Here is a 23,619-nt window from a genome sequence, read left to right on the forward strand (position 1 = left end):
TTTCAATTATTATCGTTTTCACAGATGTCACATTGTTTCTGAAGAAAGCTTTATTTCTGGAGGAAGCTTTTGACGACGACTATTTGTAACTTTTTTTCTTTTTTCTAGTAAAAGTTTTTCACAGTTGACTATTAGTAATTTTTCAATTACATGTCCAACTTGATTTTATGCTTCTAAGATACTTTTAGAGACGGCACTCTTTTCCAGTTTAACCTCTGAAACTCTGTGTTGTCTTTTTCTTCTTTTATTGCCGAAATAAGACACATCCAGAAGCTATGTTTCTGAAATATGTTTTTCACGGATGACTATTAGTAATTTTTCAATTTAATTGAGATAATTTTCGTTCGTCATCTGTTTTGGAGTATGTTTTACACGGTTGACTATTAGGAATTTTTCAATTATATTCCACTTAATCTCCAGCTTTTAAAATACTTCGTGTAACGTTTGCCACTCTTTTCTAGTTCAATTTTTATTACCTTGTTGTTTCCATAGATATCCATAGAGGCATTTATAAAATTTGCTGTTGTTGGGAGGTGTTCTTCACATTTGACTATTAGTATATTTTCAATCAAGTGATAATATGCTTCTTAATACTTTTTAGAGATATTTTCCTTTTTCCTCGTTTCATCTCTATAAGTTCGTTTTTAACGAAACAAGAGGCGCATTGAAGACATTTTGTACTGGAAGATGTTCTTCACGGTTGACTATTAGTACTTTTTCAATTACATGCAACTCAGAGCAATACTTCTTTGAATTCAGGCTCCAGGGATCGCTGTTAACTTGTATAGATACTGTTCATACAAGTTATTTCAAACGATGATCTGGCTATTGATTAATCGCCAATCATTATATTCAAGAGCTTTTCGTCTTCATCTGTTTTACTTGATTGGTTTCGGAATATGTTTTACACGGGTGACTATTAGTAATTCTTCAATTGTTTAACTTGATCATAAGCTTCTTAAATATTATTTTTTCAACTGTTTGCCACTCTTTTGAAGTTTTACCTCTAGATTTCCGTTGTTTCCGGAGAAGCAGGCTTTCAAAAATTTAGTTGTTTCTAGCAAAAGTTCTTCACGATTGACTATTAGTAATTTTTCAATTATATTGATTTGGTCTTGAGGTCCGTCGATATTATTTTTTGATACGTTTGCCACTCTCTTCGTCTTATCCAGTTTTACCTCTACAACTCAATTGTGTTCGAATATAGAGGCAGAATATAGAGGAAATTTTATTGTTACAGGCAGAAGTTTTTCACGATTGACTATTAGTAATTTTTCAATTCGTTTTAATTCGATGTCATATTCTTCTGAATTAATATTTGAGACGTTTGCCACTCTCTTGTTATCTAGTTTAACTTCTAGAACGAGGCAGAAGAAAGAGGCATCTAGGAGCTTTGTTGTTTTTAGCAGGAGTTTTTAACGGTTGACTATAAGTAATTTTTCAATTACGTGATTTCTTTTGAATATAACCCTCCAAGGCTGCTCTTAAAACTTGTTTCTTGTTCATACTTCAGACTTAGTGGTTCTTATTATTTACTTCACCACTCAGATCACTTTCCGTTTTGATTCTTCTGGAACTGACCAGGTTATCGAAGTTAAGTCTTAGTAAATTTTACTTTTTCTTGCATGAAGGAGTCTAGTAATAATTATTAGTTAGTTCTACAAAGCACTTTTATCACTTCACTAACTGCACACGTCTGCTCCGTTCAGCGGTTACATCGATACTAACTGCTCATGGCTTTTTTGGCCACTTTTATTTGGTTTGAAATGAGTCATAATATTACCTGCACTGCTACCATTGTTTTAAATTACCCGCAATATTCTTAATCCTCTTTTCTAACTAAACAATTAGATAATGAGCCTATATTATAATAAATATTCTTCCTGGAACTGCTCATTAAGTTTTATGATAGGATCATAAAGGGTCAAGATTAAAAATTAAAATGTCTTATTGTTTGCATTACATGGAAAAAGGGATTGTTAAACTATTGTTGTCTTTTATGGGGTATTATGGGTATTCCAAACTTTAAGATTATTGTTATTATATTTTTTCCATTTAGGATGTATTTATTAATATTTTATTTTGTTATTATTGAAAGATGATTTCTTAAGTAATGTATAATTAAAAATTTAAATTCGTCTTTAGCGCTTGCGGAGACTTTTTTGAGGGACCATGTTGCTGAGTGCATTACATTATTTAAATTATGTCACGGACTGCTGATGACATTGTTAAAACCTTAGTTAAAACCATTAAAGAATTAAATAAAAAAGAACTTGTGATCTTTGGGAAATGTCTATCAATTGTGTAAATAATATTAGTTATAGCATATAGTATCGTTAATGTTTTTGTTTAGATTTAAGTTTTATTTTTATGTTAAAATTATAGTAATCTTTTCTTATGATTTTATATTTTGTGTTTGTACTGTGCGTTTTTAATTTTTTCAATAAATGTTTTTTATTTTAAATTTATGTTTTATTTTAATTTCCGTATCAATACATATTTTATGTTTGTATCAAACTGCAATTTTTATTTCCATCTTAAATAATACAAGATAATATCATAATATGAGGATTCATTATGATCTATGAATAATATACAATTGTTTGAAATAACCTTTACCTAAACTATATTATTATTATCAAACTTGAATTAAATTAGAGTCAATTAATTAGTACTCTTAACAACGCAGAAGATTATGTGGGTCTAAATCTGGTAAACATCTATAAAGGTTACACGGTCTTAAGGAATCACTTCACTACATAGTATAAAACAAAGTCGCTTTCTCTGTCCCTATGTACCTTTGTATGCTTAAATCTTTAAAACTACGCAACGGATTTTGATGCGGTTTTTTTTAATAGATAGAGCGATTCAAGAGGAAGGTTTTAGTATATATTTTATTAGGTTTTAGACAAAGCGGACGAAGCCGCGGGCGGTAAGCTAAAATCTGATAAACAACTATAAAGGTTACACGGTCTTAAGGAATATACTGTATAACATAAACAGCTAATATTTGAGATCATTAACCCCTTAGCTTTGAAAATATATTTGAAATTTAATAAAGAATCACAACCAGTAGATGCGATGCTATAAGCGATGTTATCTATACTAAAATTGAAAAATGGAGAGTTAGTTTGGTTGAACGTTTTAATCTCAGAAACTACGGGTCCTATTCAAAAATAAATTCATAAAGCTACAATATATCATCACGCTGAGACCATAAGGCACGGTCCACGGACCAATGCAGGTTAAACCCCGGGGCACAGCTAGTTAGATCTTCATGTACCTAATACGTAGACATTTATTGTATCTTCACTTATACACAAACACAATTTTGCTATTACAATATTCGTAGGAAGTGGTAATAGAATTTCTTGGAAGTCCACAGATGGTATAACGTTTTAAATTGCATTCGTGGAAGGATCGCTTTGCAGGTTTCAGTGAATGATATTTCTATTACATTATATTGTAGACATCATAATACAATATATAACGTCAATACATGTAAAGAACGTTTTTAAAATGTACCATATTTATAATATCAATCCTTAAATAGATTTGCGATGTTTTGGGATTCTGCATGAGCAGTTATATACGGTGTGTTACGTTACAAACAAAGTCATACATTTATATATTATTCAATTAGACTTATACTAGAAGCACATTTGAAACATCCTAACATAGTTTTACCATTGACCACCGATTCGGAAAGCAGTTTTTAGGGAGAAGAACAAACAAGAAAATCCATAGTTGCTCTTTTAAAATCATGTTTTACATCCAAACCTTAACCTTTATCACAGATGATATAATACTATCCTAGGCTTTATAAAACTGGTAGGTACCTATATACACATTAATTACTAGCAGTGCCCCGCGGTTTTACCCGCATTGATCCACTCCTATTGCTCTTAGCGTGATAATATATTATAGCCTTCCTCTATAAATGGGCTATCTAATACCGAAATAATTTTTCAAATCAGACCATCAGTTCCTGAGATTAGCGCGTTCAAACAAACATACTCTTCAACTTTATAATATTAGTATAGATATGTTTTAAGAATACTATACTAGCCTTTATAATACCTTTATATTATTAGCTATAGTATCGCTTTCTATATAAACGAGCAGTTTAATTATAATTCGACGGTGTCGCCGGGTGTTTGTCGAACACTATTCGCATCACGTTCGCAATTAAACTGAAGCTTTTATGAGTGCTTTACTGTGTTGTGATTTTCATTTACAAATGTGTTTTATGTTGGAATATGTTTATTCAATGCGTTGTAGATGTTGTGTAAAACATGTGATGATTTGTGTGGTTTGAATAATTATTGTAATTATAATTTAGAATAATTGGGTACCTACAATAGTTGTACAAGTGCGTGCAGATAACATATTTAATATTAAACTCTGAAAAAAATATGAAATAGCACATAATTGAAACTTATTTTTCTTTATTATGAAGTGAAAATATTACGTAGATAGTAATGTACTGTTTTATCAACAAAATGTTTATTTTTGTTGTATCAGTCTTATAGTAATAAGATCACGTAAGAATCATAGCGAACAGACTTAACTCTATCCAAAAAGCCTACCTTTAATCGCTCTTATTAGGTACTATGTTTCAAAGAAACCACTTATAATAATACCAAAAAATTATGTATATATTCAAAAACAAATATAAAACACGTTGAATAGTCAACTAACGACATCGAATCGCGAAATAGAACTCTTATTCCACATAAAACGATAATTCCGACCTTGGTTGCGAAAAATTGAATTTTCTTGTGCCGCGTTCCGACCTTTTAGGGAAATAAAGGGACCCAGCCTTGACTCAGGATCGGGACTCGAGTCTTATAAATGCTCACCTTGGGAGCTATGGTCTGTGTCGAAATGCTACCAATTTTGGTGTTAAATTCATGCATTGATTTATTCAAGAAATGATTTTAGAAGTGCTTTTTAAGCTTGAGTAACTTGGTATCGGTATGGAAATTCCTCCTAACTAAAAGTAGTTAAGTAGTCAAAATAATGAGTACGTCTAATGGAAGGCTTATATTTTGAAAAAAAATCATAAATAGCACACAAGCAATGGATGAGAATAATCCCTAGATAAATGTGAAAATGTATTAAACATTTGTTGTTATCGGCTACTTTATAGAGCAAGTAAAATAATAAGTAACAATTATTAACCGACGTACAATGCCATATTTTTTTTTCAAACTCTAGTCGAATATATTATTACCTCCAGTTGCTAATACCGTAAGTAGGTACTAAACAAATGAAGCGGTATTATTTAGATTTTTACTGTGCAGTTTTTTTATCAACAGGCCAAATTGTCAATGTTATTTTAATTTTCAAGATAATCTTAATATTTTTTATGCACAAAAGCTTTTAAGATCTGCTCAATGCTACAATAATAATCTCCAATCTCGATTGTCTTTACAGTCTGGATTATTTCTACATTCTCCTTTTACTAGACTAAGTAGCCTTGCAATGTTTTGTTTAATTTAGTTTAATTTTGAATTTTGTTTGGTAAACTTTAATGTAAAGGTTCATTTCTTGACTATTTAAAGTTTTTGTAATATTTGTCAGAGCTTATTTATTATGATCAAAAGTGTAGGTATTAATTACAACTGGCAAATATCTCGATTCTCGAATCATTAAATGATGAAGTATGTTTATAAAATTGTGAGTATGTTTATTAATTCTTCAAATTATATAATATATAGTTTGATAATCTTTACGCTATATTCAGGTTATTTTTTATAAGAGGTTCCTTGCTCCTATAAAAGTATCTACCGCAAGTACCAACCTATACATACAATATACATATCTAATATCCACTTTACATACAGGAAGCCGTCTCCTCCTACATATCATTTTAAATTTTTAACCAATAAAACAACAAGTTAATAAACAATCAAACATTTAATCTCAATGGTGTACAGCGACAAGCGGCGCATGCTTCACGATCGGCACAATCGGTGCGGCATGTACGATCGGCGCGTGCTTCACGACCGGCACAATCGGCGCCGCGTGGACGATGGCCGCGGGCCTGTGGACCGCGTGGACCACTGGTACCACGGGATGGGCCACTGGATGGGCCACATGGGCCACCGGGACGAGGGGCGCGATCACCCCCGCGCTGGCTACGGCCACGATGGCTAAGAAGGCTACCTGTAATTGAAAATGATGCCTTTAGTCTTGGGAAAAAGATGAAAAATAATAATGATTACATAAAATATAGGTACTTAATGAATATGATGATATTACTCTGTAAAAACTATGCAGATTAATTATAGCAAATGCGGTGGTGGTAACACATTAATTTTAGTTTATTTTAACGAAATAGGTGCTAAATTATATTTGAGACTTTTACTTTATGACAATAAAGCGGAAATTATCAAATACATTCAATGCGGTAGAGCTAATAATAATTTGTACATAGGTTCTACTTACATTTTCTTAAAATATGCATTGTTTTCTTTTAAGAAATTGGAAGTTTAAAAGAAGCAGAATACATACTATCATGATTTACTTTAAGTAATAATTCATTTATAAAGTAACTGAAACTACAAGAAAATAAGAGTAAGATAACTATTAAACTAAAGTAACTATTGAATCGAATAAAATTTCAATTAATTATCAGAGTTTAAGGCCAATTTCAATTAATAAATTCGTTTGAATGGCGATAAAATCGACATTATATGCAATTTATTGTCAGTTAATGACCTTAGTATAATGTTGATAGTTCGATTTATCTTCTAACAATTCTATTTATTTTGTAATGTTTTACTCTAAGTTGTTTTAATGCAATTATTTATCCATATATGGACAATTTAATTTTAACTATTTTATTTCACTTTAATATTCCACAATTAAATACAAATAAGGTACAAATACGATATTTAATATTATTCTAATTTTGTTTACAAACCAAATAAATTGGGTCGCTCGCCTAATTGTAAACATTATAATATTTCTTAGCTAATTTTGTAAACATTGTTTAAGACCTGAATATTAATTACCAAACATTGCTGTAGTAGATCAAACCCAAATATCATTTCCCTTACTTTTGATTTAAATTAGAAATGGCAGTATATTATTTTTTTAGGTCTATTTGAAATCTTTGGAAGTTTTAGAAAAATAAACAAAGAAGCAAAGTTTGAAGATTTTAAAAACCAGGTTATCAGTTTAATCGATGGTTTAAAATTATTATTATTCTCTTACCAGTTTGAACATTGTGCTAGGATACAATCTGTGTTTGCACTGTGACTAAGGACCTGGGCTAAGACCTTATATATCGGTTGTATCCTATGTACTTGTAATAAATCCTTCCCTTCGTTAAGCAATCCGCAAGTCGAGTGTGCCTTTGCTTATAAAGGGTGTTCTATTTTTATTAAAATCAAAAAATAATGTTTATTGTTTAAGTGGTAATAATTTATATCTATACTAATATTATAAAGCTGTTTGTTTGTTTGAACGCGCTAATCTCAGGACCACTAGGTCCGATTTCAAAAAATATTTCAGTGTTAGATAGCCCATTTATCGAGGAAGGCTATAGGATACATCATCACGCTAAGGCCAATAGGAGCGGATCCACGCAGGTAAAACCGCGGGGCGCAGCTAGTTGAAAATGAAACTTCTTCGTGGGAAACTAATCTTCCACGAATAATAATTAATGTAGGAATAATATGTGTGAGGTTTCAGCGATTGAAAATGGTTTCAGTTTAAAGTAAGCTTTTTAAACAAAATCAGTGATTAATGAATATTGCCTCAAATATGTTTACAAATAGGTATTTCATGAATTTTCATGTGCCACTTTATTCCTAAGGATGATATGAATGAATTTTAGCGATTCAAAATTTGAGGAACTCGTCAAAAAAGAACCATATTTGGCTATATGGGACGTTTAACATTATCGTCTCCACAAAAACAGAACTAAAATTAAACACCCTGTACACAAAACCTAGAACAAAGATCTGATCACGACACATTTAAGATAAATTAATTGTATTCGATGCCTTCACTAAGGTCAACGTTCTAATTGGATGGCATAATACAGAAGGGTATCAGGAAATCGGAAACATTGTAATTATGCCTTACAACATATTGGCTAGTTTTGCATAAATACATCCTTATTTCTTTTCTTGAATGAATGATTGTTGGAAATGAATATATTAAATTACGGCAATCGATGTTTATAACGTGTATTAAAATTGTACTAGCAGTTCGCCCTGGCTTCGTCCGCGGTTCATACAGAGCTTTTTACACTCAGGGATAACGTATCCAGCTTTGTACAGATAGTAGAGATTATAAAGAGGAAAGATAAACCGATAAAAGGCAGAAAGAAAATTTGTAGTTTACACAAATACTTTTTTTAACCGACTTCAAAAAAAGGAGGAGGTTATCAATTCAGTCGGTATATTTTTTGGTAGTTTTTATTAGTGGACGAACCCAGTACTCCGTGTCGAACTCATTCTATGCTCACATATTAATTAACCACTGAACATAGCTAATCAAAAAGTATTTTGTTCAGGAAGTAGTAATAACATTTTTATACAGAAAAGGCTTCACTGTAGATTTCTTTCCTTCCGATATTATAAGGACACGCAGTCGATTGACCTTTTATGAGATGCACTTATTATTATGTTTAAATTCACCTTATTTGGGCATGTGAAGCGATATTTGCTTTTATTGTTTTTATTTTTTGGTTATTAAATGGTCGTTGTATATTTAAAACTTTTAAATGAAAAAAAAAATGAGATAATATTATGTGACAAACTTATATATGTTTTAAGTTTCGACATATAAAAAATAGATGTATTAACTGTCGGATTTCTTATAAGAGTCTATAAGCACTAGATAAATATAATATTTATCAGAATGGACCCCTATCAAAACATTTTTAATAACACCCATCTTATCATCATCAGCCACTAATATTTCTTTGAGGATCTATACCAAATGTCACATGACTGAAGTAGGCTTTCGTTCACCAATTTCTTCTATTCACCTTCAAAATATAATTTATTCATTAATTAATAAACAGAAGTTGAACCAAAACCGATGTTGATTAAACTGATAATGTTTCAAACATTTTGTAATTAGGTTAGGCTCCGAGATTGGAATCTGAAGGAAGTTTTTGTCTCAACGAATTAAACATCTGTTTTAACAAATTTTAGTACTTTTCCGAATTTAAATTAATACAATCTATATCCTTAATATCATAAAGCTGAAGAGTTTGTTTGTTTTTTTGAACGCGCTAATCTCAGGAACTACTGGTCCGATATGAAAAAACCTTTCGGTGGTAGATTGACCATTTATCGTGGAAGGCTATAGGCTATATTGCGGGTAAAACCGCGGGGCACAGCTAGTAAACAATATTTATGAACAATTTTCGCACAATCGTTCGCTAGAACAATATATACTTAATCATCACCTTTGACACTCTATAATTTATAAAATATTCTTAAGACTAAAAAATAATGATTATAATATTTTACTTCAATAAAACCTCCACTGAATGTAACTATTTCCAGAATAATTATATACATATATTATGTTAAAGATGACGTGATTATCCCCTTCGGCCTCCTGCACATCTCCTGACCTTAAAGAAATAGAAACTCTCTTCAATTACAGGAATACTTCTATTTTCAAATGGAAAAATATCGATAAATAAAACATTTAATAATTACATTTCCATTTTTATATATTTTCGACGAACCATCCAATTTTTGGTCGCTCAAAAGGTAGCTTAACCTGCAGCTCGAATAGTAATATCGGTCATTGACCCGATCAATTGGAAAAGCCAATATCTCTAATGGCTGCTTTTAAATTTAATTACCAGCACTGTTCTTGAATGTAAAATTAGTGGGGTGTTATATTTTGTGGAGTTCCAAGCCAACTGCTGTTTTAACGTCGTTATCTTTAATAATATTATAAATCTGAATGTATGTGTGTATGTTTACATACCAAAACTGTACCATACTGCTTTCCGAATCGGTGGTAAATGTTAAAAATATGTAATGACGTTTCAAAAGTGCTTCTAGAAGAAGTCTAATTGAATAAATAAATGTTTGAGTTTGAGTTTGAGTTTGAAACTGACTGAGATTAGACTATGCAGTCGAAGATATCGACGATATTTTAGTAAAATATATCATATCTCCTAAACTATAAAAATATTCCCTTAAACATAAACACAATACATGTATCAAAATGTTTATCCATCATCCAATTTCCAAATATAGCACCAGAATATCGACGAAAAAAGTTTTATCTTAGAAAAATAAGTTTGAACTTTGAAACTCGCTCTAATATCTAAATTTTTCAATAAATAATAATACTGCTTTTTTCTCTCTTGTAACCTTTAAAAGATTTTGACGTTAATGGATTTGACGAACAGTAAGAGAAAAATGTGAAGTGTTTTTATATGGTCATAACTTTTTATCACATTGGTCTAGAAATAAGAAATTATAGCTAAGAACTATAAGCTCACAACTAGGTATTTCGTGCTAAGTGATTTTTAACTGTCCTGGATTCGATTTAGTTAAAAGAGATAAAAAGAGAAATTACAAATGTAGGTGCATTAAATAAGGACACAAAGACAAATTCCAATTAAATAATAGGAAAATAATAAAATGTAAGTAAGCTATTTCCAATTCTTCATTACATGACAAATAAAAATTTGAATCTGTCCTTTTATATCAATACAATTAAATCACTGCTAAAAACCCATACTATAGAGACACAATAAAAAGTTAACCTGTAACTATAGAAAGAACTATATTGCTAACGTCACTTCATCCCTGCATCCCACTATCTAGAATCTACTAATCTAAACATGAAGTAATCATGTTGAAATCCCACCAGAGAAGAAACCTCTAAAATATTATTTCCAACAGCAAAATACCAATCTAATAGCGGCAGTACACATGGGGCCAAGGCGTTGGGCCAACGTGTTGGGAAAAAATGAAGGATATCAAGATTCCTGTTCACACATTGGCGTACTGATCATTCTGCATTGGCGCTTCAAAGATGGACGTAGTCCGTAGAAGTTCTTGCAGCCGCGGCAATTTATTTATATACAGTGCGTTTAATTATTACGTACATGTGCATCAATAACAATGAGTGTACTCTGCCGTCTGCGATGATACCATTTTCCAATCTCTATTGTCCTTTTTTTATATCTGTATAAATAAAACATTATTATGTTTAGATTTTTTCAAATGTTTAAAATGTGTACATTTTAGGTACATTTAATTTAATTTTAACTACCTATAAAACGAAACTTTAAAGATTAGATTTTAGATATTATTATATTAAATGATAATATTATTTATGTAGGTAATAAAGCACAATTTGATCAAAATCATGCTCATTGTATATTGTTATTTAATTTTTAAGAACAAGTAACTTTTTAATACTATTTTACTCATTTTATAAATATGTATATTCATTTTTTTATCGCATTGTATGAAAGTGAGATAAGAAAAACATCTAGAATAATATAATAAATAGAAAATAGAACATCTAATTTTTTGAGTCATATGGTTTTATTTTTGTGTAGTTCATGCCGTGGATTCCAAATTATTCCTTCATGTCGATACAATTCTACGAATTGTAAAACCTCATTGCTTGTCCACATCGGCGCCTCGGGCCTCCATCGCTATCGGAACATGGTTAAACGTAAATTTCATTGACGCGCAACGATACTGTCTCCGCTGACGCGTAACAACAAACTGAACAAGACACCAACGTGTGAACGCTGTTTGCGGAGCGCACCAAGATCCTTTGATGTGTGCACAAAAAACCGACAACATTCGGTTGGCCTGCCAATATTGGCGCCAACTAGGCTAATGAAGCCAACATACCGCCAAGTAGCTCTCTACACGTTGGCCCAACCCGTTGGCCCAACACGTTGGGCCCATGTGTACTGCCACCATAAAGTAAATACTCACGAACCAATTGTAAGGCCTCGGAGCTGCGGAAAAGTTTTTAATTTAAAGTTTTGAACTGCAGCCCTCGATTACTTTCAGAAGCTCGCAAATTCGATCCCAGTATCGAAATACTTATTGCTACATTAATTTGTTAGTTCTTAATCTAAAACATAATTTACGGAATTTATTGCATGATTAAAAATGTGTCTATGTAAAAAAAATGCAATATCAAAATCATCAGTCATCAGAATATAATGGTGGACTAATAATAATAATTCCTTATATTGGTTAGAGTTGTTAGATGTTATATAGGTAGTCATTATTTTTAGTTCCAGAATGCTGCGTTTATCACGATGCAGGATGCTAGACATGGAAAGCCATAGCAGTAATTATATGTATAAATTGTGTGCAGATAAATTAAACATCATAACTCTTTAGGATTAAACTCTGTCATTTTGATTACAGTTATACTTAATAATTTTAAATCCACTGTTTACTTTATTTGACCTATATAAAAATGACGACTAAATTAAACCTACAACCATTTCCATCAGGGTCACTAACCACTGCACTAACCGGTCTTAATATTCTTTTTATTCCTTCAAGGTACCAAACATTAAATATATTATAATAGTATCACATAATTGCAAGTAATTATATTTACCTTCGCTTTCTAAGAGCGTATACGCACTATGCGGGTAGCCGCATTGCGGGTAGCCGTCCGGCTGACCGCAAGCACAATTATGTACGTAATATTCATTTCTATGCGCACTGTGCGGTCTGCGGTAGCCGCATCGCAGTGCGTATAGAAATGAATATTACGTACATAATTGTGCTTGCGGTCAGCCGGACGGCTACCCGCAATGCGGCTACCCGCATAGTGCGTATACGCTCTAAAGGTTATCGATTAGTAGGTCATATGAATTGATATGTAATACCTTAGATCTTATAACGGTGTTTATTTCTCTCGAATCTCGATATCGCTATTAGGTATTAATAATGTTTTGTAATTCTTAGAGGTCTTATTAATTCCTGAACACATTTGTGTTATGGTAATCGTATTAATAATGTGTTGCATAATTTTATTCATAATTTGAAAATAATACTTACTTACTACTACTTACTAGAGTGGCGCAGGGACCCAAAGTGAATCTTGGCCTCCGACAATAGGAGCCTCCATTTGAAAATAATGATTAAAATAAATATGCTGTGAATTGAGATCCTCATTTTCTTTGAAGTCGGTTAAAGATTTTTAATAGAGGATTCTCTATTAAGGCAAGACTCCAAGTGATTATGTTTTAATTGAAACTATTTTATTAGGACCACTTCTATTAATAGATGAGTGTATGCGTAAAGAAACGACTTTGTAGCAGTGTTTTTTCGGAAATTACTTGCACGAATTATTTTGATCATTATTCTAATTTGTTCCTATACTAAAGAACAAGTGTAGGAGGATAAAATGTGTACATGAGTAATGAGTGTTCTATCAACTCCTAAAAAATAAAATAAATAGGAATATACTGTACTTTATTTACATAATATTATCTTGTCTTTCAAAATTAAACACAAGATGTTATCATGCGCATAGTGATTAGGGAAAAAAAATCAAATTATAGACTCTACCTATCTACACATGAATGAAGCTTTCCATTGGTGAAAATTCATAGTTACTTGCCGGTTCGTCTCCATAGATACAGCTTTCTGAATCGGTAGTAAATGTTAAAAATATGTTATGGCGATACAAAAGCGCTTCTCGAAGAACTTATTGAATAAATAAATGTTTGAGTTTGAAAGAACTTTTAAAATCGATCTATTAAATCCGGAGCTCATTCGCTACAAACAGACAAAATAATTCCTCTCTATGTTATTTCGTAGTGATTATCCCTATACTTAATAAACTAATTAAACAAAGTGCAAGTCCGCAACAACTGAACTGCTTTGAAAGCCGGCACGTGCGTTCATTCACATCACCAACAAGTTTAAACTATAACTATGTATTAACTAATAACTACAAGTTTTAAACTATAAGTTTGATTGGTTTTAGTTATTATATCTCACATTGTTGAGCTCATTCCTGGTTTCGCGAAATCCATTGAAACGTAGTTTACAAATTCATTGATGTTATATGAACTACTCTACTACGGCGATATTCATATTCACATAAAATAAAGCACTAACATTTTTAAAGACAATAGGTATGTTATAAAGTATATACTCATAAATGATAGACTGGTAACATTTTCCAATAAGGTGAAGAAAATATTTACTGTTTTGTACACGCTTCGCAACAATTAATTTAACAATAATTAAAACATTACAATTTATGTAAATAAAGGTGAGACTGATAAATTAATATTGTCACTTAATTATTCTATAGGTATTTAATATTCAATACTGATGCTTCTCATTACAATCACGCACAAAATAAAAACACAAGAATACCATTCTACAGTTTATTTACCAAAAAGATGATAGTGTGATTTCACTTTAACAACCGGTTGATGGTAACCGATTGGTGCGTGATGCACGATTGGAGCGTGATGCACGATTGGAGCGTGATGTATGATTGGTGCGTGGTGCACAACCGGCGCGTGGTGGACGATTGGTGCGTGGTATAGTGGTGCTGTGTGGACCACGTGGTACCCTGGGTCGGGAAGGGCCGCTGCTACTGCAAGAACTGCCACAATCTGGAAGGATTTAAAGACGTGAATTTTGATAATTTTATAACGTTTGTATGTTTAACACGCATCCTACGAATAATGATTTTCAAAAAATTTAATAAATTATACACTACTTATTGTCTAATAATCTGATTCAAGACTTATTAACAAGCTAAACATTTTACAAAAAATAAATAAAATAAAAACAAATGATAAAAATTTGCGAAGATAAAATGAAGTGATGTATTTATATCTAGAATTATTTGTTTATATCTAAATAGGCAAAATTTTAATAAATGTTTTAATGTTTTAAAGAGAAACTACGGAAAAAACTGTTTAGTACTTGAGATACGAATTCAACACTCAGCACGCACGCATAATTAATAACTGGCGGCAAACATAAAGAATTTTTCGGTACAACTTAATTTCTTTCAAGAATTCAAGTTATTAAGCGAACTTGTGGTGACAAAACGAAAAGATTAATTAAATATAATCAAAGATACTTACGATTAACAAGTGTCGTGCCATCTTGGGATATACGTCTTGTATGTTTCTCACAGCTTACGGCTACTTTATATATATAAAAGTATATACGCCATAGACTTAAAAACAATAGACGCGTCACAATCAAACTTCCTTCATTTTGCAATATTATCTTTGTTATCATGGGTAAAATATTTATTAGCAATGTATCGGATGAATAGTTAATGTTCTTATTGTTTAATTAAATTTTCCATTAGCATTATATCATAGTTTATTGTTTGCAATCACAAGTAAGGTTTATTTGATCTCAATATAGTCTTCTACATTGTAAGTAAACTATGTGAAGTTGTGACGTGATACAGCAACATGAAAAGAAGGAAATCGTTGTATGCTTTCTTAATTTTTGAGTTTATCAAAAAACACAGATACCGAAACTTTTTCTAGGCAGGTGCCCAGGTAATGGGAATGAAGAAATACTTCATACATGTGTAAATATCCCTGTGGATTACAGTCACCTGTAAACTATGTAACTATCTTATTACATTAAATACTGACTATATAAGCCATCTGTTTTACAAGGAAGAGCAAATTACGTTCTTTTTATTGTACTTTCATACATTTTGAACATAAATTGTAGCAAAAATAGATAACTAAGTAAATTATGTTCGATGGCATCAAGGAATTCCTTCTTCTTGTATTAGTTTAGTTTTATTTGAATTAATTTAAAATAAATAAAAATATATATTTTTAGCCGTATTAAAACTATTCTATAGAACACATGTACCCTTATGACATTCTACATATAGACATCTAAAGGTCGACTATAGCTACAATGCGGTCAGGAGCAAATGTTTTTTCTCTTATCTGCCTTCTTATATAATAGTGGAGTAAAAACAACATACCTTGTTAGTTTTAAAATCTTTATTGATCGCATAGGTTCAACTGGGTATTAAAAACAAGTAGATTTAAGCTGTTTTCCTAAGTTAATATCTTTATATCGGTTATCATGTCATGTTTTTTAGCAATTGTTTGTTTGTTTAGATGTTTGATACTCATATTCACATAGTGGCTGGAAAGATTTAGTTTAAATAAGTCACATAATATTAGAATTCTTCAAAATCTGGAAAATGATAGAGTTATCACTTCGAGAAACTGGGTCATTACGTTTAACGTGTATTCCTTAAAATGCTTAGAGCATTAATGCTCTAAGTGAAATTAAATGAAAAATGCGTAGTAAAAATAAATATTAATTAGAATATTATGATGTTATGTAAAAGTACGTTTAGATTGAAGGTAATTTTTACAATTCTTCACATTATTTTCATAAACAATGCTTTAGCGTTTAGGAAAAACAGTATGGGAAAGAAAATTTGCATATGTGAATTGTGACAATAGTTGTTCAATAAAACGTATTTGTGAGTATGTAAGAGGTCTACCTATAAATTAAGTATGGGTACAATATCTTAGAAATATAATTTATTTTTCTATTTAATGTATTTTAGATTTATTAAAGAACGATTTATATTTTATTTGACTTTTTCATATGAATTATTGTGATTTTACATATAACATAATGCTAAGATATATTATGTGTGGATTATCTATTTTAATAATACTGAACATATTCTTCTTTATGGGCTATTAGTCAGAGCTAAGGCTGTATGTTATAATTTATTACCTAAGGGTCTGACCGAGTATCGGTCTAGATCTTATAGTTAATTAAATTCTAAGGCCAAAGGGTCGTTGTCTATTAGTATTATGTTATGTGTATTAGGGATAAAAGTTTAAAGATAAAGTATATAGGGTGTCTATAAATAGCAGGGTTTGTTCTCTCATTTCATTCAGGATTTATCAATAATTTAAAAATAGATTGAAGGTATACAGTTTCCTTAGTATTCTAGGATTTCGATCTACTCTATGGACTATGTTTTAATGTTAAAGAATCAATCCATTTTGTTTTTGCTATGCAGTTATTTAATATTTTACATGAGATTAACTTAATCAGCTTTTAAACACGTTCTTAGACATACCTAGCAGATTAAGTTAGATTTATATTACTCATTAGCCTATAGTATAAGGCTAGATCGTAATTTTCAATAATGATACCCTAGTTAGGTTCATTTTAGGAAAAAAAATAGCTTTTGAAGTCAATAGATCTAATGCAAATCCATACTTTATTAATAGTAAAAGTAACTCTGTCTGTCTGTCTATTACTCAATCACGCCTAAACTACTGAACCAATTTTCATGAAATTTGGTATGGAGATATTTTGATACCCGAGAAAGGACATAGGCTACTTTTTATCCCGGGATAGTGACGCAATCCCGGAAATCCCACGGGAACGGGAACTATGCGGGTTTTTCTATGTGTTATTTGTGCGGGCGAAGCAGCGGGCGGAAACCTAGTATCCTATATACCTAAAACATGGACAAATGAAAACATTATTACTATGTGGCTACCAGTTACACTTTTATTATTTACAGTTAACTAAGATTGTATAAACAAAATCACAGAAATGTAAACAAAAATTTAATTTAATCAACAGAATAAACAAAGCAAGTAATCATACAATTTTCCAATAATTTAAATAAGCAACACAAATGGATTTATAAGCCTTTCCAAAATTTGTAATAATATAGAGGAAAACAAACCATCTAAGAGACACGACCTCGATCGCCTATAAGTATGTTTAAGCCCTTTGGTTTTAGATGTTTTAGTCGCGAGCGTGTTAACCGCTAGAACTTTTTATTTGACAATTTCCTCACTATTTTATAGTATTCAAACAATTAATGGATTAGACAAATGGATTTATTCTGCTCTTTCTTGTTTTTATTACACATACGAAAAGCACTGATGGTTGTTGATTTTGCTTATTTCATTGTCATCTTTGAGAAATTTTATTTACAACAGTGTTTTAATATGTATGTATGTTTATAGCGGTATCATAAAATGTATTTTTTTAAGTAGGTATCTATAATTATGTGTCGTATTAGCATTTATTTTGTTATATCTAATTAATATGAGACCAAAATAAGCTAATAAAATGTATGCTTAGTTTATTACAATAAAATGGTCTTATTTTTACTTTTCAAGATCAAATACTTCTTATACGCGACATTCAAATAGCAAAAAGATAGTTCAAATAGTGAATTCTTGTTCTATCAGTCTCGTGTACAATCAGCCTATTTCATAAAGTTATTACCTAAATAGGACAAGAATTTGATTCCTCCAGAGAATGGTTCTAATAAGTCGCTAGTATGTACCGATAACCTACATGTCTATCTAGGTCAACTTCCCTTGAAGGTAATGATAAAAATATAATGGTTATTGATATTTAATTTGTATTGTGTTTTATTTATTATCATTATGGGAAAAGGCGAATTTTTCGTTGCAAATATTACTGTTTTACATTCATTTCTGTTTCGTAGAGTAATAATAATGTGATTTTGAAATACTATCAACCAAAATAACACTGAAAATAGAACTAACGTGGTGGGTAACTAATAACTATTAAGTAATGGTAAGTAAAGGTTATTCTTATATGTAATTTTTTAATAGAGAATACTTTTATGATAATATAAAATAAATGAATATTATAATTGTAAGACGTATAAATATATTTTCTTATCAGCTCAAGTAATTAACTGGTAACTTTCGTAATACGGAGACTTGCTAGTATTTATACGGAAACTCGTTGCAGCAGTTTTTATTGGTATTTATCATGATGGATCGAAAAGTTAAAGGATCTTTTAATCCGGGAACGATGAATCTCCACGCTATTCAATAAAATAATCGTAACTATGTTATTGCTTTAAGAAAAAAATCATGTTGCATCTATAAAAGTAGTGTATAATTATATTACACAAATCTTGCCCTGCCTAAAGTTTTTACTTATCTAGTTATAATGAAACGGAAAGGCAATATTTCGGTTAAAATAATCATCATAATTATAATGGGAAGTTAAAGTGGGAAGCTAGCTAACAATAAGGAATTCATAGCGATTATTAATATTAACTCCGTATAATATATTGTAGGTACATTATATACAAATTTATAGACATATTAACATACTTTATATAATATGGAAATACTGGCCGTGCTATTATACAATAATATCGATATTGTACCTACGTAATACATACTATAAGTTGGTTATAGAAGACAACGTATTGTGTGCTTTTTTTTTTTGCTCAATGTGCGTTTTCGGTCTTTGAGGGAAACCTATACATTACTTAAACATCTACAATTATTTACACTCTTATGTGGATACCAAATAAAGTGCATTTACCCATAATTACAGTTAATACAATATCCCTTATATTTATAATACATCTAAATAGTTTTTCTATTTGAAGAGCAAAGGCGAAGAAAAGAAATGTGTATGAATTGGATGAAACAGCGTACTTAGAGAAGACACATCAAGCGGAGCATGTATGATTGGCGCATGGTAAATGATTGGAGAATGATGTATGATTGGTGCATGATGTATGATTGGCACGTGATTTATGATTGGTGCGTGCAATCGTAGAATCGGTGGATGCGATACCGATACCGTCACTGGTTTTGCATTTACCGCCAAAAGAGATAGGAAGATCTGCAAAAAATAAAAAGAAATGCAATGAGGTTATGAAAATTTAGTAAAATATTTTCATCGCACCATTGAATTAAAATTTACTTAAGTAAATAGAATCGGTCTTTTTAAATACAAATCTTATCATTATAAAAAGCCATATGAACATTTCATCATTCGAATCTACTTGTATTCTATTAGAAGGGGATATGTTAAAAAACAAATAATAAAAAGGATCTTGATACCATGAATCACAATTCATTTTATGTTTTAACATGTATCTATAAGATAGAGCTAAGCTTTTATTTTGCGAATAAATTATTTAAAATTTATAAAACTTACCAAGAATATAGTTTTCGAAGCCATTTCTCACCGAGATTCAACTTTGACTAACCAATTGGTTACTTGACAATTTATATATACGACGAAAATGTTGGATTTCCCTGCGCCTCTCAAATCCGCTTTAGGAAAGATATTTCTCGCCCATCGGCACGAATTTCTAACGTTACGGAGAAAAATTCTTTGTATGTATGTTATATTATACTTGTGCAATCGTTCCTAGGAATATTATGTGTTAAATTATATGTGTGATGTAAGTTATATTATCAATTATGGACCTAATAATGAAACACTGGTTATAATTAATGTGAAAGTTAGATTACTGTATATTATGCGTATGAAAATAAGCATGTATGAAAATAAGTATAAACTATAAATAAATGAACGAAATAATGAGATTTATTTTTTCTCAATTATAAAGCATTTGAATACTATAAAACTTAGTAGGTACATAATTGAATGAAATAATTTATAAACCGTGATCTATGGATTCGAAAATATTTTTTGTCGTCTTGTACACCGCTTCAGACCAGCCAATACAAAACAAAGATTGAAATATAATTTATGGGACAAAACACAATTATATGAACACGTAAATTTTGTGAAGTTATAAATATGAGAACTTGCATATACATAATATTACTAAGTGAAGGACGATCGGGCAATTTTCTGAATAAATTGATTTAGATGAACATTACACTGAATTTAACTATTCTAGAAACGGATTTAAAATTGATACCAAATTATGTAAAAGTATGAAAATAGCAACAATAATTAACAAATTCATACGGTCTAAAATAAGCTTTTCCAGCTTTTGATGTATTTCTCTTCAAAGTTTTTACCTCATTCATTAAAGCTTTGGAAGTTTCTCTCCTACAGATTTAGTTAGCCATTGATATTGAATGTAAATAAAACAACAAAATCAAAAATAAAATATTTATTAAATGCTACAAAATAAATTAGTGGATAGCAACAACTGGCAGAGCTTTAAGTGGGGCGTGGTGGACCAACGAGCTGCTGTGAGAGACAGCAACTGGGGCGGTCTTAACGACCACTGGGGTAACTACTGGAGCGTGAACTACTGGCGCGTGAACCACTGGCGCGTGAACTACTGGAACAACTGGCACGGACTTGACGATAGGTACGGACGCGACCACGGGTGTGTGGACAGCGTGGACCACTGGAGAGCCGTGGTTAACCAGCTGGCTGCTCTTGGTGATGGTGGTCTTGGAGGCCAGGGGCACGGTGTGGACCACAGGCGCGTGGACAGCCACCACGGGGGTTTCGTGCAGGAGCACGCCAGGGGCGGCGGCAGCGCAGGCCAGGAAAGCGGCGAATACCAACTGCAATGATGTATATTGTGTTATTTAAAAGGAAGAATTTAGATGAACAACTTAATTCTACACTAATTATATACGAGGAAATATTTTATTGATCGATATCTTATGAAACTATGTAACCATTGTTCACCAACCTCTGAAGTTTGATAAGTTCATACATTATAGCTAGTATTATATTATATACCAATTGAAAAAATCTTTCGGTGTTAGATAACCCATTTATCGAGGAAGGCTATACGCACGCTAAGAACAACAGGAGCGGAGCAATGCGGGTAAAACCGCAGGGCACAGCTAGTAAATAATAAAAGACGACAGGACAAACACAATCCATACTAATATTATAAATGCGAAAGTAACTCTGTCTGTCTGTCTGTTACTCAATCACGCCTGAACTACTGAACCAATTTGCATGAAATTTGGTATAGATATATTTTGATACCCGAGAAAGGACATAGGATAGGTTTTATCCCGGAAATCCTACGGGAACGGGTTTTTCTCTGAAAACGCGGGCGAAGCCGCGGGCGGAAAGCTAGTAAAATATAAGTAACTAAAGTTTTAGCTAAATTAGTGCCATTTTCACGTCAGTTAACGAATCCCTCATAAAACCAAAGCACGGTATAAGACAATTTAATATTATATCCAACGGAACATTTATTTAAAATTCAAATCCAACCCCTAACGATCACTTAAAACTTAGTTGACACTTAATTATGTTGGAGCCTTAAGACAATCGCTTATTTCATTTACATTTTTAATCAAGCTAAATAAAATTAACGCGAGCTTTAACAAATAAGAAAATATTTAGATTTAAACCGCAGCTTTTATTATTTAACCCGATGACTTTTTAAATGATTTTTCATTATTTTATAGTTTTTATAACTATTGACTATTTCAACATAAATGATACACGGGCAATGCACTAAATGCTTTTTTTAATTTATAATTTTTTCAGTCCCATGAACTATCGTAACAATAGTATAAAGAAGCACTTATATTCCCGAAATCTATACACTATCTCCTCCTCCGTAGGATAGTCTCAATCAAGACTGGTCTACCAAAACGCCACTATATAAATTCACACAATACTTTACACCAAAAGCAATGCAAAACAAAACACGCCACATCTTTTGTTTGAGCTTTCTTAAAGTTCTTTAAATCCCTATTAAAATAAAAAAGGCACTCACAAGTTTCTGCATGATTAGTTTTTTGGTACACAGATAATAGTGTTACTGAGAGGAGCTTGCCGAAATATCTAACTATACAGCCTCAGAAGCTCGCTTATATACCAACTGCCGAAAGTTGAATATTGCGTATGTACTTGATCATATCTCACGGTCATAAGCTTACCTTTATTTTGGGCTTATGATTGTATCGAAAATGGTAACGTTTTGCAAGTTTAAAATTAAAGATCACATGCGGCTTGGTGTATACATACTGTTCTAATTGGATTATTGTTATAAACTTTGTGATCTTCATACCTATTGGATAGAAACAATTAGTTAACAATACGAATATTGCTCTACGTCCAATTTCTTCATTACTTTAGTATTAAACACTTTGAAATATATATATATATATATATATATATATATATATATATATATATATATATATATATATATATATATATATATATCAAACACGCTTGACGATCATAGTCGATAGATAACAAATATATCTACAATTACGCTAATATAAAATCAATATTCTCTGCAAATGATACAGGCTTAATTTTAAATATTTTTTCCAGTTTAATCTCATTACTGAAAAAGAAAGTGAACATAAAGCGGTCGGTATGGTCCACTCCATTGAGATTTTGACAATGGTTAGGCACCCTTAATAACCAGTATAATTTATGCAAACCCACATTATCATCTCTCTGGAATAATATTATGTATTTTAATTCATTGTATATTTCTAGTAGTTTTATTGTACACAAAAAAAAAAAACTACAAAAGCAAATATGCACAAAGTCTAGTTTCACAAATTGAAACTTATCATCAATAATGTAAAAGCTTCCTATTGCATCTACAACAATCTATAAAATTCTACAAAATATCGGAAAGCTCATTGTTACAAACCAACATACATTGTTAGACTTTTTTTTAATAAGTTATTAAGATTTTTAGATTTTATTTTATACTAGCCGCTCCGCGCGGTTTCACCCCCGTGGCTCCTCTCCTGTTGGTCGTAGCGTGATGGTATATAGCCTATAGCCTTCCTCGATAAATGAGCTATCTAATACCGAAAGAATTTTTCAAATCGGACCAGTAGTTCCCGAGATTAGCGCG

General features: G+C 31.3%; 4 protein-coding genes and 1 long non-coding RNA gene across 5 annotated transcripts in view; 1 reads left to right on the forward strand and 4 right to left on the reverse strand.

The window, feature by feature from the left end:
• Positions 1–23,619, forward strand: part of LOC149488673 (neuropeptide SIFamide receptor-like) — a 99,488-nt gene that overhangs the window by 59,338 nt on the left and 16,531 nt on the right. The window lies entirely within an intron of this gene.
• LOC149488674 (uncharacterized) lies at positions 5,904–7,280 on the reverse strand. The gene is made up of 2 exons (XM_089695192.1): positions 7,225–7,280; positions 5,904–6,171 (listed from the first exon to the last, which is right to left on the reverse strand). The coding sequence occupies exons 1-2, from the start codon at positions 7,234–7,236 to the stop codon at positions 5,929–5,931; spliced, it is 255 nt and encodes an 84-aa protein (XP_089551318.1). The 5' UTR covers positions 7,237–7,280; the 3' UTR covers positions 5,904–5,928.
• LOC149488675 (uncharacterized) lies at positions 14,376–15,202 on the reverse strand. Its single transcript, XM_089695191.1, has 2 exons — positions 15,104–15,202; positions 14,376–14,623 (listed from the first exon to the last, which is right to left on the reverse strand). Exons 1-2 carry the CDS (start codon positions 15,122–15,124, stop codon positions 14,390–14,392), a joined length of 255 nt encoding a protein of 84 aa, XP_089551317.1. The 5' UTR covers positions 15,125–15,202; the 3' UTR covers positions 14,376–14,389.
• On the reverse strand, positions 19,075–20,203 carry LOC149488676 (uncharacterized). Its single transcript, XR_016315597.1, has 2 exons — positions 19,992–20,203; positions 19,075–19,673 (listed from the first exon to the last, which is right to left on the reverse strand). It is a non-coding gene; the product is annotated as an uncharacterized LOC149488676 (long non-coding RNA).
• LOC149488677 (uncharacterized) lies at positions 20,913–22,598 on the reverse strand. The gene is made up of 2 exons (XM_089695190.1): positions 22,513–22,598; positions 20,913–21,331 (listed from the first exon to the last, which is right to left on the reverse strand). Exons 1-2 carry the CDS (start codon positions 22,522–22,524, stop codon positions 20,948–20,950), a joined length of 396 nt encoding a protein of 131 aa, XP_089551316.1. The 5' UTR covers positions 22,525–22,598; the 3' UTR covers positions 20,913–20,947.

This window comes from Colias philodice, chromosome 5, assembly GCF_061535455.1.
Source record: "Colias philodice isolate Cphi_HAF_F1 chromosome 5, ilColPhil1 Martin Lab GWU primary, whole genome shotgun sequence".
NCBI lineage: Eukaryota > Metazoa > Arthropoda > Insecta > Lepidoptera > Pieridae > Colias > Colias philodice.